The sequence below is a fragment of the Clavelina lepadiformis genome, chromosome 1 (assembly GCF_947623445.1).
Source record: "Clavelina lepadiformis chromosome 1, kaClaLepa1.1, whole genome shotgun sequence".
NCBI classification, from domain to species: domain Eukaryota; kingdom Metazoa; phylum Chordata; class Ascidiacea; order Aplousobranchia; family Clavelinidae; genus Clavelina; species Clavelina lepadiformis.
The window spans coordinates 19,233,732-19,248,550 of NC_135240.1; the positions used below are offsets into that span (position 1 = coordinate 19,233,732).

Below are 14,819 nucleotides of genomic sequence, written 5' to 3' on the forward strand. Positions count from 1 at the left end.
AATTTCCCGTCATGTTTGTTTTATTTATTCGTAATTACCGTTCCTGTGTGTTTCCTGATAATGCAAAACGTTCATTAACAAAAGGTTTGTCTTGCACAACCCCGAATATACCAACCAACGGAAGAATCCGCGGTGAAGTCGTAAAGACGCAATATGAAATCGGGTCTACAATCACATATGAATGTAATCAAGGATATCAGGCTCAAGGAACCGTTTCTATCACATGCCTAGATAACGAACAGTGGTCCGCTGATGACATATCATGTATAGGTACTCAGAATTTTTCTCAATATATTTTCTATTTTATGTGATATCTATGCATTTATCTTCAAAATAATGATTCTGTTTATCATTATACTCATGCTTTATAAAATGCATTTTCATATAAATCAGATATTAACGAGTGTTTGGATGTAACAAACCCGTGCGGAGAAAATATGGAGTGCTCAAACTCAGCTGGAGGCTTCGGTTGTACCTGCGTCTTCGGCTACCGACGATCAGGAACCAGTTGCGAATGTATGAGACTCCGTGGATAACGACTTTAGACATTATTGTATAAAAGAATAAATGAAGAAAAACACAAAAAAGTATTTAAGCATCTAAGCATCTTTTACTTATCAATGCAGTGATCACTTGTGACGACCTTGCTAATCCAGCAAATGGCAGAGTAGATGTAGCCGACATTCGGGTTAACGGCGAGGCAACTTTCTCTTGTAATGAAGGATATCTTATTGTGGGCGAGAGCGTTTTAACTTGTCTAAACACTGGATTTTGGGATAAATTTATTCCCCGTTGTCAAGGTGTTTATTTCCGTTGAGTTGTTAAAATAGTATGATTTAGCCTCTGCTTTTACCAAGGAAAAGATGAGTTTTAAACTGCAGAATTTATTTTTAAAGATGTAAACGAATGCTTGAACAATCCATGTGATGAGAACGCCATTTGTCAAAATGTAAATGGAGGCTATCAATGCACTTGTTTGGGAGATTATAGTGGAGATGGAAAAACTTGTTCATGTAAATTTGGTTTGGTTTTCTGTAACACGCTTATTCATAGTTAATTTCAATGAAATGAAAATGAAAAAAATTCGAAATGTTGTTGATTTAATGAACAATATCCATTTAATCATAAAGTAACGAATGAAATAATAACTTTACTTTATGAAAGTGGTTGAGTGCGGTGACCCACCTATCGTGGACAAAGGCAGGATCATCTTTGCCAGCTCCTTCTTTACCAGAGGAAGCAGAGTACAATACGATTGTCTGACCGGATATAGAATGGTTGGAGAAGATAGGATTTCTTGTAGTGACGATGGCGAGTGGACAACTGCTCCAACTTGTGAAGGTAATTTTGTCTTAAACATTTTTTAATAAGCAGAATATGCTTTACAGCTTTTTTTAGAAGCAGACATTTTTTTATTCTTTATTCACTATGTCATGTTTGAGCTGTTGGTGGCTGTCGTTCACTTGTCTGTTATTATATTCTTTCGACCTAGATATTGATGAATGCGCTTCTGAGAACTTCTGCGATCAAAATGCTATCTGCACGAACAATATTGGTAGTTATCAATGTCAATGCAGAGCCGGGTATATCGGAACGGGCACATTTTGCAGAGGTTAGCTTGGATGCGAACGCTTTTAATGGAGCATACTTATGTATGGTTAAAAATTGTTTATATTTTGTAAAATCATAGAAGTGGTATGTCCGGAACTTAACCATCTTCAACACGGCACTATTTCAAGAAGAAACGATAACCATAACTCTGTCGGGGCTGTAGCCACATACGACTGTGATAGCGGTTATATATTAAGTGGTAACGGCGTCCTAGAATGTTCATCCAGTGGAGCATGGTCTGATCATCAGCCAACATGTGAAGGTGTGTAAAACGAGGAGTATAAGTGTATATATTTTCAGTTGGGTTGGTATGGTTTAATATGCTGTTATATATTGTTTAGCGGTTAAAATGAAAAGTTATATTAACCTCGTTTATTTTGACACATGTTTGCAGTTTTCCTTGTTTTTTTTGTAGATTTGGATGAATGCACACTTGGTCCATGTGATACTAACGCATTTTGCAGAAACTTACCTGGTACTTTCCGTTGTTCTTGCAACGCTCAGTATACTGGAGACGGGATCACTTGTTCAAGTACGTTAGGAAGCTTCTTGAAAAAAACCAATAGTCTTAATGGCAAACATTTGTCGAAGTATGTGCAACAAACCTTCTTTTTCAGGAATTACTTGCCAGGCTCCAAAAGTTCCAGACGGTGCAACGATATTTGGTGGTGACAAAACTAATTATTACCTCAATGACAGAATTTTGTATGTATGCGCAAGCGGCTATCAACAGAGTGGAGGCAATTCAGCAGTGACTTGCTCCCACGATGGAAGTTGGTCGGAAGAGTTTATTGTTTGTTCAGGTATAATGAAAAGAATGTGATCATTTCATGTGTCTGTGATCAATGTGATCATCATATTCTAAATACATTTGGTTTTAATTATAAATAGATATTTAAATTACTCCCATGAAAATTTTGTAGACATCAACGAATGCAGTGACTCAATCTCACCTTGTCATAGCGCTGCTTCGTGCACAAATCTTCCTGGCTCGTACTCTTGCGAGTGCAGAAGTGGTTATTCTGGCGATGGAACCAACTGCATGAGTTAGTTGCGATTCGACTTATTTGTAAATTTCTCATACTTTATGATAATTTCGGAAAAATTGGTACAGTATGTAATTCCAGGAGTTTAATAATCGCATAAAAACATTTCAGAACTCAAATGCGCGGACATCACTGCTCCATCAAACGGCAACATGGTGTCATCAGCAAGCGTTTCCTTCTCCATTGGCGATATCGTGACTTTTACTTGTAACAGAGGATACACACTTGTAGGAGAACCCGAAGTAACTTGCAGGTCATCCTTGTCATGGACAGCACGACCTCCCATATGCCAAGGTGAGGCTGCTTTTCTATACCTGCTGTTTAAGCTTTATTCTCGAGAGTGTTGCAAGATATATAATTATATATCAACCATTTTCTTCATACTTTTGTTGGGTGCTGATTTTGTCAAACCTTCGTCTGCTTTTCAAGAAGACCCAACTCAACATATAATTACCGATTGATGCGTTTACGTCTACAATGGATTGAATATTGGCGTTGGCGATAATATTTTGTATTATTTTTATGAAATGTGTCGTCACTTGTTAATCGTTTTCCTGTTCTTCGTGCAGATATCAACGAATGCGAAGAGTCGCATCCTTGCCACAGCAATGCAGCCTGTATCGACACACGTGGTGGGTACACTTGTGAATGTGAGGACGGCTATAGTGGAGACGGCGTTGAATGTCAAGGTAATTAAGTTAATTTTCCTTCCTAAAATATATATTTAAAGAAAGGCTTTATTTCAAATGTTTGTATCGTGCGTTCATGTAGCCAACACCTGTGATGACATCATATCTCCTTCCGGTGGTACATTTAGCGCAACAAATGGTTTTTTCGTTGGAAGCGTTATAACTTTCTCCTGCGCGCAAGGCTATGATTTAGTCGGATTATCTGTGCTTACATGTATGATTAATTCTCAGTGGTCTGAAAGAGTACCTGTATGTGAAGGTAAGCATTACTGGGCATTACTGAATATGGAGTGGTAGTTATTGAGTTAGGGCAAGTTGACTAGATTTTACATCAATATTGCGCTTTGTGTAGATATCGACGAATGCGCGTTGGGTCATACGTGCAGAGGAGTCTCAGCCATTTGTACAAACACTCCTGGATCATATACATGCAGATGTCCGGACGAGTGGACTGGTGATCCGAGAAGAGAATGCTTTGGTATCACCTCAATACCCAGCAATATTAAATTGACGAAATAATGTTCAAGGAATGAAATTGCTTCGTAGATATTTAACACAAATTGCTTCTTGCTCTTGCAGCTCCTGTTTGTTCGACGCCACCCGAGGTGTCGCGGGCCGTCTTTAGTGAACCAGCGGATGGGCAACAATATCAGCTCAACGAGGTGGTCACCTATACGTGCATGAGTGGATATCGCTTGACTGGAAGTGGCACTGCTACGTGTTCAACTAATAATCAATGGATTTCTAATAATCCTTCATCATGTATTGGTGCGTTTGAATTAATTTTTTTTCATAAATATTTGCTTGAAAGACTTTCTGATCTATAACCTTGCCCTCTTAACAGATATCGATGAGTGTGCAAGCCCCCGTGAATTTTGTCATTTGCGTGCACATTGCACCAACTTACCGGGCAGTTATAGCTGTTCGTGTAGAGATGGCTATGTTGGTGACGGCGTGAATACATGCGAAGGTCGGTAATTATTTTTCTGGGCCCAGTTGTTCTTCTGCAGCCGACGGATATTGTTAATGAAGCTTTCAAATTTTCAGCCGTCACATGCGACCTGCCTACCACCACACTCGTAAATGGAAGAATATCACAGTTCGCGTTGCCATTGAAGGCAGGGATCACTATCACTTATACCTGTAATCAAGGCTACATCATCAGAGGGTCGAATCGCATAACCTGTCTCAATACCGGTCGTCTTTCAGGAGATCCACCGACTTGCCGCGGTACATTATGGCGAATATGAATGAATACATTTATTTTTTCGTTGAAGTAACAATTTCGAAATTGCGATTTTTGCGAACAGATATCGACGAGTGCGCTGATGAATTCAATACACCGTGCGACCACAACGCGGATTGTGCCAATACTCAAGGTGGTTTCACTTGCACGTGTCGGGAAGGGTATGCTGGAAGTGGAAGTATATGCCACGGTAAGACCGCACAAACATATTGTTACGATACTTTTCTGTGGATATTCTTCAATAATTTATTTACTACACGTTTTTATTAAGTAAGCGACTGCGGTAAGATCAATTCTAATGTTCAGAATAATAATCGAAAATCACGCGATTCAAAACCAACGAAAAAGATTTTAATCTATTACAGAACTGGTTTGCTCGCCTCCACCGCAGCCAACATTTGGTAGATTTGCACCGGCAAACTCTCGATATATAGCCGGCTTCACTGTTAAATATATATGCGATAGCGGATACCGAATTCCTGCATCTGGCTATACTGAAACAACGTGTCAGCCACAAGGTGACTGGAGTCCCCCAGACGCTCCTACTTGCGAAGGTATACTTCCGTTGTTGACACAAATGGATGAAGTTTAGCAAAGACGCATTCACAAGCGCCGCGTTGAAGAAATACGTGCTATTTCATACTACTGTATATTTATATTTGCTGTTAGATATTGATGAATGCCGAGAACAGCCAAGCGTGTGTCATATCAAAGCTACTTGCACAAATACGAGAGGTGGTTACAGCTGTGAATGTCAACCTGGTTATCAAGGCAACGGCCAACATTGCCAACGTAATTTTCAAAATATTATTTGATTCTTAGAATTCTTAGAATTCAGCTAACAATTTCTGACTTATGTCGTCTAATTGTAATATAATAAGCTATATGAATTGTTTTTCTGCTGACTTCACTATTTTTCTTTAACTTTATTCAGTTGTAACTTGCGGTTCTCCGATAACTCCAAACCAAGGAGGATACACAAACCCGGGATCATCTCAGTTTACTCAAGGAAGCGAAATCACTTTCTATTGCAACACTGGATACGAAATCTCCGGATCCGATAGTGCTATTTGCCTGGACGGTCTGTGGTCGCCACGAATTATAGTGTGCTTGGGTAAATGTTAAAATATATTCTTTTGTTATGTACAGACAAGAGGCTGTAATGTACGTAAAATTGTATTGCTTCTTCGACCGCAGATATTGACGAATGCACGAGAGCTAACAGCTGTCACCAAGACGCGACCTGCCGCAACAATGTGGGAAGTTATTCCTGTCAATGCCGACAAGGCTTTCAGGGTGATGGCCGAAGAGAATGCAGAAGTGAGTAACTCGTAATATTACATATCCTCTAGTCCAGGGTTTCTCAACCGGAACCCCATGGCCCTCTGGGGGTCACGAGTAGAGGTCTCACTACTGAGCTATAATGTAGTAGCAGGGGAAGACGAGGCAAGGCAAGAAACTTCAAGTTTCTCACGTGTTTTAATCTTTTGCCCCCTCTACCTGAAAGCACTTGCTAACTACTAGTGAGCAGTGCTTGCTAACTTTGACACGAAAACTTCCCCTGATAGTGCAGTAACTTTATAATCATTCATACATCGTATTCGTAGACGAACAGTGCACATTATTCCTACCAACACGAATACCGCTGTTTTGCTAATATTCGCCAAATATATTCGGGTTCGTGTCTGTAGCAGCACATTCTTATAATCTTCATTTTTTATTGGTAAGCCGGGGGCCATGGACTTGGAGGTTCACTGTAAGGGGGCCACGAACTATGAAAGGTTGAGAACCACTGGTCATTTTCAACTACAGTCACTTTAAAAAAATGAGAGTAAAAATAATGAGCGAAGTATGTGCTGTTATCGTAATATTGCGTATTTATAAAACGTATATAATACTTTATGTATTTATAAAAAATTATGTTATGAAGTACTATATTTATTTTTATAGGAATGACGTGTCATACACCTTCCGCTCCACATCGCGGAACCATAAACACCAACGGCGCGACAGTGCTACAGTATGGTGATGTCATCAATTACGCGTGTGACGAAGGTTACGTTCTAATCGGACACGAAAGGGCCACATGCCGAGAGAATGGCCAGTGGAGCAGTAATCCCCCTCAATGCTCAGGTATAAACGATAACAACGTGAATGAACTATATAATTTACTTACTCTTACAGTTATGTAAATAAACTTCTGCATTATGCGGAATCCATGACATTGTGTCAAACGTGCTACTTTTGAATGCTTTTTAAAGATATCAATGAATGCTTGACTTCCAACGTTTGTCATCATTCGGCGGATTGTATCAATAGCGATGGAAGTTATTCCTGTAATTGCCGACATGGTCACACTGGCGATGGAAGAAATGAATGCACACGTTAGTCGAAACGATTCTGACATCATAAATGATAATTTTGACCTATTCTTTCAATTGTACACGTAGACTTCTTATTTAACTTGACCTATATTTTGTTTTGCCGCAGAAATAAGTTGCAGACAACCAAGTAATCCTGTCCGTGGTTCGTACAGCACTCAGCAGTCATACGCACTTAACTCTGTGGTTGTTTTTAACTGCATTTCCGGATACGAGATATCAGGCAGCCGACAAATAACTTGCTTACAAACCGGTGAATGGTCCGATGTGGAGCCATCTTGCGTTGGTAAGTTTCATTGAAACATGATTATTTGAGTCATGAAAAATGTGGACGTATGTAGAAAAAAATATGGTTTTGCTCTGCACAGACGTCGACGAATGTTCACGACCAATATCTCCTTGTCATGAACATGCTACCTGCACCAATGTGGATGGTAGTTATCATTGCGCCTGTAATATCGGTTACTCAGGAGATGGAAAATCATGCTCTGGTAAAAACCTTACAGTGTCTTAATAAATGATTTGCCTCTCAATCAAATTCCACCATATTTTATGGGGATATGACTTGTATGATTGCAGTTCCTACTTGCGGCCATTTGCAAAGTCCAAATCAAGGCTCGGTCGAATTCAGCAATGGATTTGCAGTGGGTTCTGTGGCTCGCTTTACTTGCAATACCGGATGGAGGCCCGAAGGGTCTGTTGAATTGACTTGTCAGGGCGATCTTGCATGGTCTGGAAATGTACCTCATTGTGTCGGTGGGTTTTTATATGGACGAGTATGTATCTGATTTGGTTACATGCTTGACCTACACATCGATGATTACAAAATAATTTTTTCATATATATCAACGCGAAACATTTGCTCATTGCAACAATAACACCTTCTACACTTTAATAAACACCAGTTTCCTTTCACGTTTAGATATTGATGAATGTGCTAGTAACCAGTTTTCTTGTTCTGGTCAAGCAACTTGTCAAAACACTGTCGGAAGTTATGAATGCGTTTGTGAACGAGGCTATGTGAAATCTGGAACCACTTGCATCTGTGAGTAATCTGATGTACAAGAAGTTAAATTAAAAGCAATACAGGGAAACTAATTGATTTGTGAAGCTAATGCTTGCTACAGTACGCACAATACACATAATTTAACTTCGCTTACTTTACAGTTGTTTCTTGCTCAACACCTGACGCACCACAATACGGTTTTGTTAACCCTGACAATGGAATTCAACTCGTATATGAAGATGTATTATCCTTTTCCTGTCACCCCGGATTCGTTCTGGAAGGGACAAACATTGCCAGATGTGAACGAGATGGGCAGTGGTCCAGCGAACCTCCTGTTTGCAAAAGTGAGCTCTTTGCTTATCAACTGCGTTTTTAATTGTGTCGCTGAAATATGTCCTGCTGAGCTTAAAACCAACAGCTAAGGGATTTTGTACTTCACTTTAAACCTGCATGCATTAAGAAAGGTATGCTCTTTGATAATGTGTAATATGCTGGCATAGGACAAATTCCGAACCTGCGTTGGTGCACGGCTAGTGGAGACCCTCATTACGTAACGTTTGATGATCATCATTATGACTATCAAGGAAGTTGTTTATATGACTTCATAAAAACTAATGAAGCTGCTGACTCTGCTGGACTGATACCTATAAAAGTAGAGGTATGACTCTTTCAACACTCGTAACCGCTGTTAAGCACAAATGTAGTAAAGTAGAACCGTTGCATTATTCTTATATAATTTGTAATGATTTGTTTTCAAGACGGAAAATGAAGGTCGCTTTGGATTAACGCACGTCACGTGGTTGAGGCGTGTTATTTTCCGTTTTCCTGGTTTTGTGGTGGAGTTGCGTAAAAGGCTCAAAGTCTTGGTACGTCTGATGTGTTCTTCATACTGCTATTAAATGATTGTGCGTGCTGAACAATAAGTTAAAAACGCAAAGACTTAACATTTTATACAAGAAATAACAAGAAATTTTTTTTACGTAGATCGATGGAGTCTTGACTACCCTCCCTTTTTCTCATTTATCCGGAGTCGAAGTAAGCAGAAGTGGTAGATACGTCTTTATTACGACAGATTTTGGCTTGCGAGCTCGCTACGATGGAAATCATTACCTGACAGTGGGATTGCCACCTACTTACAGAGGATATGTTGAGGGTATTGTACTGTTTTTAGTTTATAAATAGTGTTCAATATTGATTTACCCAGCTCAGTATTCGCATTGGCTGGATTGGGCTCACATTTGCTTTGACTGTATAGCTACAACACCGACAAACTTATATTATAAATGTATTCATAAACATAACTCGGTATTTAGGCCTATGCGGAAATTACAACGGAGATGACACTGATGATTTTCTACTCCGCGGTGGCTTCGAACAGGCAATTACCAATGTCCAGTTTGGAAACAGTTACCAAATAAACTCCGTTGAAGAGTAAGCGTTGCATGGGCACATGATGAATGTTTGGGTTTAAAATTGTTAATAGCAGATGGATTTTAACTTTTTATGTATTTATAGGTGTGCCGCAGCTATAGTAAATGAGAATCCATGCCGAGATAATTTTGTAAGAAATCAATACGAGAATGAATGCAATTATATACGCCGGACAGATGGATGTTTTGCCAATTGCTATGGATTCGAAGATCCCGTGAAAGCGTTTGAAGTAAGACACCTAACATGGAATAGTGGATAGTTAGGTTGTGTATGAAATGGGTTGGAGAAGTATAACTTCCAACGGAACTTAAATATCCGACTATTGCCGTTTTATCCAATTACATCTTCAAAATTTATGAAGCATGATAGAAGGTAGCGTTAATTTTAATCAATCGTATGATGCAGGATTGTGTCTTCGATTTGTGTGCGCTTGAAGGAAATGTTACTGCTCTTGAACAAAGTGTTGCAGCGTATGCGGATGTTTGCAGAAGCTACGACATTGATTTCTGCGACTGGAGATCGGATTTAGGATTACGTTAGTATCTTTGGAAGCAGACATGCAAATAAGCTCTAAAAATATTTTACTTCATAAGAAACGTCGACATGAAGCCATTATCCGTTTGTCAAAATAAATTATGCTTTCCAGCTCTGCAATGCCCACCAAACTCTGTATACCGTCCATGCACCAGCGCTTGTCCCAATACCTGCAGTGACAAAGCAGCATCCGAACTTTGTCCCCATCTTTGTGTTGAAGGTAACTAGAATGATTTGTTGTGAATAATGATATTTCAGTCGATAGTAGAAGTTTAATTTGATCTATACTTACCGCTTGACTACAGGGTGTGAATGTATTCCTGGATACGTTCTATCAGGCGACGAATGTGTTAGGGAAGATCAATGCGGCTGTACTCATGAAGGGCGTTACTATAAGGTAAATAGAATATTCTTGGCCGTGAATTATTAAAATTACGTATCGTAACTTTCTCATAAAACAGCAGAAGTTTGTTTTTGTGTTAGAGCGAAGAATCATTTTACATCAGTGGCTGTTCTCAATATTGCTCTTGCTTTGGTGGAAGATTGTTGTGCTCTCAACGTGGATGCTCAAGCGAGGAAAGATGTGCTCCTGATGAGAACGGAGTACTCGGATGTAGACTTCCTCAACGTACGTGAAACCAAACAGATATAGAAGGGCACACATCCTCACAAAAAGCTTATTTGAAATTATAAAGCAAAAAAGAAAGTCGATTAATTTTATTTGATAATATAGCGACCTGCAGCAATCGACCAGTTCCCAAGTTGGTTCGACTTCCCTCATCATGCTCCAATCTTGATGGATCGTCAAGATACGAAAATGTCGGGACGTGCCCATCCGTTACTTGTCCAAGATCTGGATTCTTTGAGAGTTATTGCTGTGGAGCAGTTGCACGGCAGATGGTGGAAATCCAATGTCATGGTAATTACAGCATTTTTCTTTTTATTAATAAACTATTTTAATATTGTTAGTAATTACATTTTCTTATTCTAAAGCAAGAACGTGTTTTTACTCTCTACAGGGGGCGTGGTATTGCAGATCAGTAGAGTGACCGCATGCGGATGCAGTCGATGTGTAACACCAACAATCACAGTCATGGGAATGTAAGCAATCAGTATTAAAGATAAAACAACATGCTGTTTTAATGAAACTTCTTGACCAATGCAATCGTTCTTAACATAACTGTTTGTGTAATTTAGGGTTTACGGGTTTGACGAACGAAGTGAAGAGATACCGCTTCGTAACGGGCTTGTGATGCGAGAGAACCGCACGGCAACACACACTGACGACGAAGGAAAGTTCTTGCTTAACATTAATGCCGATGTTGACCGCCTGGTTATTACCTTCGTTGATCCATATGCTCAGTTAATGACCACCACGAAGGTAAGATTTTCACCTGCAAACTTTTGGACATTCAGTATGAATTTGGATGCTTTGCTGGTTGTTATCTGCTTCCATTTCTAGGTCATGTAACAGAACCGTTATACAGGCTGAATCACGCTTCTTATTACGTATTATGCGTTTTTTAGGTACTTCCCTTCAAAAGACTTGGGGGCGTAATTTTTCACAAAATAAGACTTCCCCGCAAAGCTCCATTTAGCCACCTTATACCAGATGAACGAGGATATTTTATCCCGCAATCAGCCACTCAATCCACGGCAATTACGGTTGAAGTTGAACCAAACTCTTATTTCGACAAGCAAGGCATACCCTATTCCAGCTTGGTAAGTTCTGTTTACTGGAGGTTTGGTCCTACGTGTCTTTGCAAACTTTGTCCGTGGTTTTCATTTGTCTTTTTTTAAATTGATAAAACGTTGGTTATTGTAGGGACGCCGGAGTATTACTTACATCGACCCACGTGATGTAAATTCCTACTTGGAAGCACCAAGTGATTTGATAACAGAGTATGGTGATGTCATGCGCTCATATGGAATGTTTGAAATGGACTTCCGCGATGCCCAAAACATAGAACTTGATATTCGGAATGTAAGTGATTTCATAATCGTACACATGCACTACAAGTCTAAATCTTTGCATGCCAGGGTGTGCGAATGGCACTGTTAGGGTTAGGCTAAAGGGAACATGATGCTAAAACGGTTGAATTACTTCTAGATCCAAATAAGTTTAGCCGCTGAACAAGTTGGGATTGTATCAGACTTAAGTGAAGTACGTTTGTGGTCGCTTGACCCATCTTCAGGCTTTTGGATTGACGAAGGAGAAATGGCTGTAAGTTTATTAGGCAAAGAAAATTTCTATACTTTCACTGTTGGCATCTTGTAACATTATTAATGAACTCGTGTTTTGTTATGACATCTAAACAGGTTACCTCGGGAAGAAACGGCAACCGTGTGTTAACTGCAAATCTTCCATTCATACAAACTCGACGAATGTTGAATATTGATGTGGCTGCAAGGCGTTCTTGCTTTGTAAAAGGTACCATGTGCTGCAATTCTGCAAATGTAGTTGTTTAATTTTCACTGATATTTATTTTGAAGGTACTGTGAGTTGTTTCGCATCTTTTAGTGAATTTATTCAACGTATTTGTTTCTAGTGAGAGCATACGGTTCCGATCTATTTAGTGCGTACGACCAGGTCTCCTACGTTAAAGTGAATGCAGTATATCGGGAGACACTCACTTCAAACTGGAGAAACTTTGCCACCGGCTTGACTCGTCCAGATTCTGGAGCATGTTTGCGGGTTTTCTGCGATGTACAACAATTCAATGATTATAGAGCCGTGTTTGATGGTAAACAAAGCGAGAAATATTTATGAACCATTAACAATAATTCGCAGGTTTTAAACCATTTTTAAACAGCATCATTGGAAGCAAAATTGATGATTAAGTGATACTGTGAAAGTTTTTATGAAACCCAACTTATATAATTGTCTTGTTTTTAGCTTCCTTGAATGAGGAAGAAAGTTTAGATTCTGCACCATCTGCTCTGCAAGACCCGAATGTAATTGGCGTTTCATCAGAGGCTTTGTCACTGCTCAACTACAAGTAAGTTTTGTTAACAAGACAGGAAACAGACCCAGTTACTAATAGCAAACCAATAAATAAACAGAATACTTTAGTACAATAATCAGAATAGACGATAAAATATCTACGAATGTAGTGAAATATTTGACACTTAACAATATCGGTATCGTTTGCCTTGTAACAGTCAAGAAGTGATTGTTGGAGCGGGAATTGGATTTTCTATTGCAATTCCACGAGACTCTGATGCAACGCATTCGAGTGGTCCATTCTACAGAAACCGATTCGATTGTTTGGATGCTCCTTTGTCGGATAACCATTTCCGGTTTTCAAGGTATAACCAAACATATCCCATGATTTTCATTAATATGGCTTGAAAGTGATGACTAAATGCGAACACAGGCAAAGTTTAAGCTGTAATGTTGTATTTTTGTAAAGCTGTGTGAATATTTTGATAAGCCTTATAATTAACAGGAGGTCGACAGCAAGACTTGAATTTAATACAATTCAAATTGACGAAAACAACATCTTCTTTACTTGGCAACCACACGCCCTAATATGGTGGCCAAGTCCACATACTTTCCACGCCTGTTATATAAAGGTAAAGTGATATTTTGATTATTAAGATGTCTGAATACGGATGAAAACACAAACACTTATTGGCGACGTTAGACCTACTTATAGATCGTCAGCGTTTTTTGAAACTAACAACGACTTTTTATTTTAGATTAAATTTATCGGAAGCAATCCATCAAACCTATTGACTCGAGTGAAGAGCAGCGTTGGGTCAAACAGAGAAAACATGGGTCAAGTTTACGGGATCCGTGAAGACCTGAGCGTTGGCGAAAACTTACAAGCAGCAGCTTGCGTGGAATTTAAGTGCAGGTAAGAGCTGTCCAGCAGATGGAAATTTTCAATGGTTGACATTGTGTTTGTGTATGGCAACGTTACTCTCATATTCTTCTATTTTATTTCAGCGTTTTCTCAGAGGGCGATTTACAAGACCGCACTATTGTCGATGTAATACCAGTTCGCCCCACGTGTACAAGGGTTCTTGAAAACGACTCCCTGAAAGACTACTTTACTAGAAGCAGGTTCGCCGCTGGGCAGATCCACCCAGGGCAGTACCGTATGTACGCTCCGCCCGATCCACTTGGCCATACCTATGGTATCTACAGGGTTAGCCGTGACGATCCGATAACTGCGAAACAAATAGCACGAGGACGGTGTATGGCAGGTGGCTCATCAGTAGTATCCGATCGTATGATCGTTGACGACCATGTGGCTGTTGTATTTGCTTGTTAGCTACTGAGTAATAGCAATTTAGACAAGCCGCTAACTAGGCTACCTCTATTTATATCCCATTTCATACCATGTAGTATTTTTGTATTTAGGTGTTTAGTAAATAAAAGTAGACTGCTTATTTAATGTGTAGCTAAGTAACGTTTAGAACTAAGAAATTGTTAATAAATCATAATAAAATGAAAATCGTGTTTATACTAAAACTACGGGAACCGTATTAAAGAAGGCAGAGTATAAAAATCATATGCAGAAAATTTTTTCCAACGTAGGATTACACAGACCGCATTGATTTTACCAGCTTCGTTTATTGCAAGGGTGTCCACCTTTTGGCCAAAGGGCCACATGCGCTTTACAAATAATTGCGCGGGCCACTTGAGTGTTTACTGCTAATTTCTAATTAAAACCCTCACAGCAAAATTCCAATCTTAGAAATAAAATTTGATGCAATAAAAATCTACTATCTTTTGTATAGAGCGATAGACGAAGAAAGCAAGCAATAAATGCGAATTCATCAGAATGTAAGTTCGCCATAAATTACATAGGCGATTCAGTTGATAAAATTAATATAATTAATATAAGTTATTTCGAAAAATACCGC

At 39.3% G+C, this 14,819-nt stretch overlaps 1 protein-coding gene across 1 annotated transcript in view; it reads left to right on the forward strand.

The window, feature by feature from the left end:
• Positions 1 to 14,407, forward strand: part of LOC143444282 (uncharacterized) — a 44,669-nt gene extending 30,262 nt beyond the window's left edge. The window contains exons 90-140 of the mRNA XM_076943472.1: positions 85 to 270; positions 394 to 516; positions 627 to 800; positions 897 to 1,013; positions 1,165 to 1,341; positions 1,493 to 1,612; positions 1,691 to 1,873; positions 2,027 to 2,143; positions 2,229 to 2,414; positions 2,535 to 2,657; positions 2,769 to 2,951; positions 3,227 to 3,346; positions 3,429 to 3,605; positions 3,699 to 3,824; positions 3,926 to 4,114; positions 4,191 to 4,316; positions 4,394 to 4,576; positions 4,657 to 4,782; positions 4,958 to 5,146; positions 5,262 to 5,384; positions 5,527 to 5,706; positions 5,790 to 5,912; positions 6,543 to 6,725; positions 6,854 to 6,976; positions 7,083 to 7,259; positions 7,342 to 7,464; positions 7,553 to 7,729; positions 7,896 to 8,018; positions 8,141 to 8,323; positions 8,480 to 8,637; positions 8,738 to 8,845; positions 8,964 to 9,132; positions 9,293 to 9,410; positions 9,495 to 9,639; positions 9,816 to 9,945; positions 10,057 to 10,164; positions 10,250 to 10,341; positions 10,428 to 10,572; positions 10,678 to 10,863; positions 10,964 to 11,045; positions 11,142 to 11,325; positions 11,472 to 11,666; positions 11,770 to 11,928; positions 12,055 to 12,168; positions 12,264 to 12,375; positions 12,494 to 12,688; positions 12,841 to 12,943; positions 13,107 to 13,253; positions 13,394 to 13,520; positions 13,647 to 13,804; positions 13,897 to 14,407. Of these exons, the coding sequence (XP_076799587.1) occupies positions 85 to 270; positions 394 to 516; positions 627 to 800; positions 897 to 1,013; positions 1,165 to 1,341; positions 1,493 to 1,612; positions 1,691 to 1,873; positions 2,027 to 2,143; positions 2,229 to 2,414; positions 2,535 to 2,657; positions 2,769 to 2,951; positions 3,227 to 3,346; positions 3,429 to 3,605; positions 3,699 to 3,824; positions 3,926 to 4,114; positions 4,191 to 4,316; positions 4,394 to 4,576; positions 4,657 to 4,782; positions 4,958 to 5,146; positions 5,262 to 5,384; positions 5,527 to 5,706; positions 5,790 to 5,912; positions 6,543 to 6,725; positions 6,854 to 6,976; positions 7,083 to 7,259; positions 7,342 to 7,464; positions 7,553 to 7,729; positions 7,896 to 8,018; positions 8,141 to 8,323; positions 8,480 to 8,637; positions 8,738 to 8,845; positions 8,964 to 9,132; positions 9,293 to 9,410; positions 9,495 to 9,639; positions 9,816 to 9,945; positions 10,057 to 10,164; positions 10,250 to 10,341; positions 10,428 to 10,572; positions 10,678 to 10,863; positions 10,964 to 11,045; positions 11,142 to 11,325; positions 11,472 to 11,666; positions 11,770 to 11,928; positions 12,055 to 12,168; positions 12,264 to 12,375; positions 12,494 to 12,688; positions 12,841 to 12,943; positions 13,107 to 13,253; positions 13,394 to 13,520; positions 13,647 to 13,804; positions 13,897 to 14,224 (7,703 nt within the window). The 3' untranslated portion in view covers positions 14,225 to 14,407. The remainder of the gene's footprint in view (positions 1 to 84; positions 271 to 393; positions 517 to 626; positions 801 to 896; positions 1,014 to 1,164; positions 1,342 to 1,492; positions 1,613 to 1,690; positions 1,874 to 2,026; positions 2,144 to 2,228; positions 2,415 to 2,534; positions 2,658 to 2,768; positions 2,952 to 3,226; positions 3,347 to 3,428; positions 3,606 to 3,698; positions 3,825 to 3,925; positions 4,115 to 4,190; positions 4,317 to 4,393; positions 4,577 to 4,656; positions 4,783 to 4,957; positions 5,147 to 5,261; positions 5,385 to 5,526; positions 5,707 to 5,789; positions 5,913 to 6,542; positions 6,726 to 6,853; positions 6,977 to 7,082; positions 7,260 to 7,341; positions 7,465 to 7,552; positions 7,730 to 7,895; positions 8,019 to 8,140; positions 8,324 to 8,479; positions 8,638 to 8,737; positions 8,846 to 8,963; positions 9,133 to 9,292; positions 9,411 to 9,494; positions 9,640 to 9,815; positions 9,946 to 10,056; positions 10,165 to 10,249; positions 10,342 to 10,427; positions 10,573 to 10,677; positions 10,864 to 10,963; positions 11,046 to 11,141; positions 11,326 to 11,471; positions 11,667 to 11,769; positions 11,929 to 12,054; positions 12,169 to 12,263; positions 12,376 to 12,493; positions 12,689 to 12,840; positions 12,944 to 13,106; positions 13,254 to 13,393; positions 13,521 to 13,646; positions 13,805 to 13,896) is intronic.
• Positions 14,408 to 14,819: the final 412 nt, after the last annotated feature.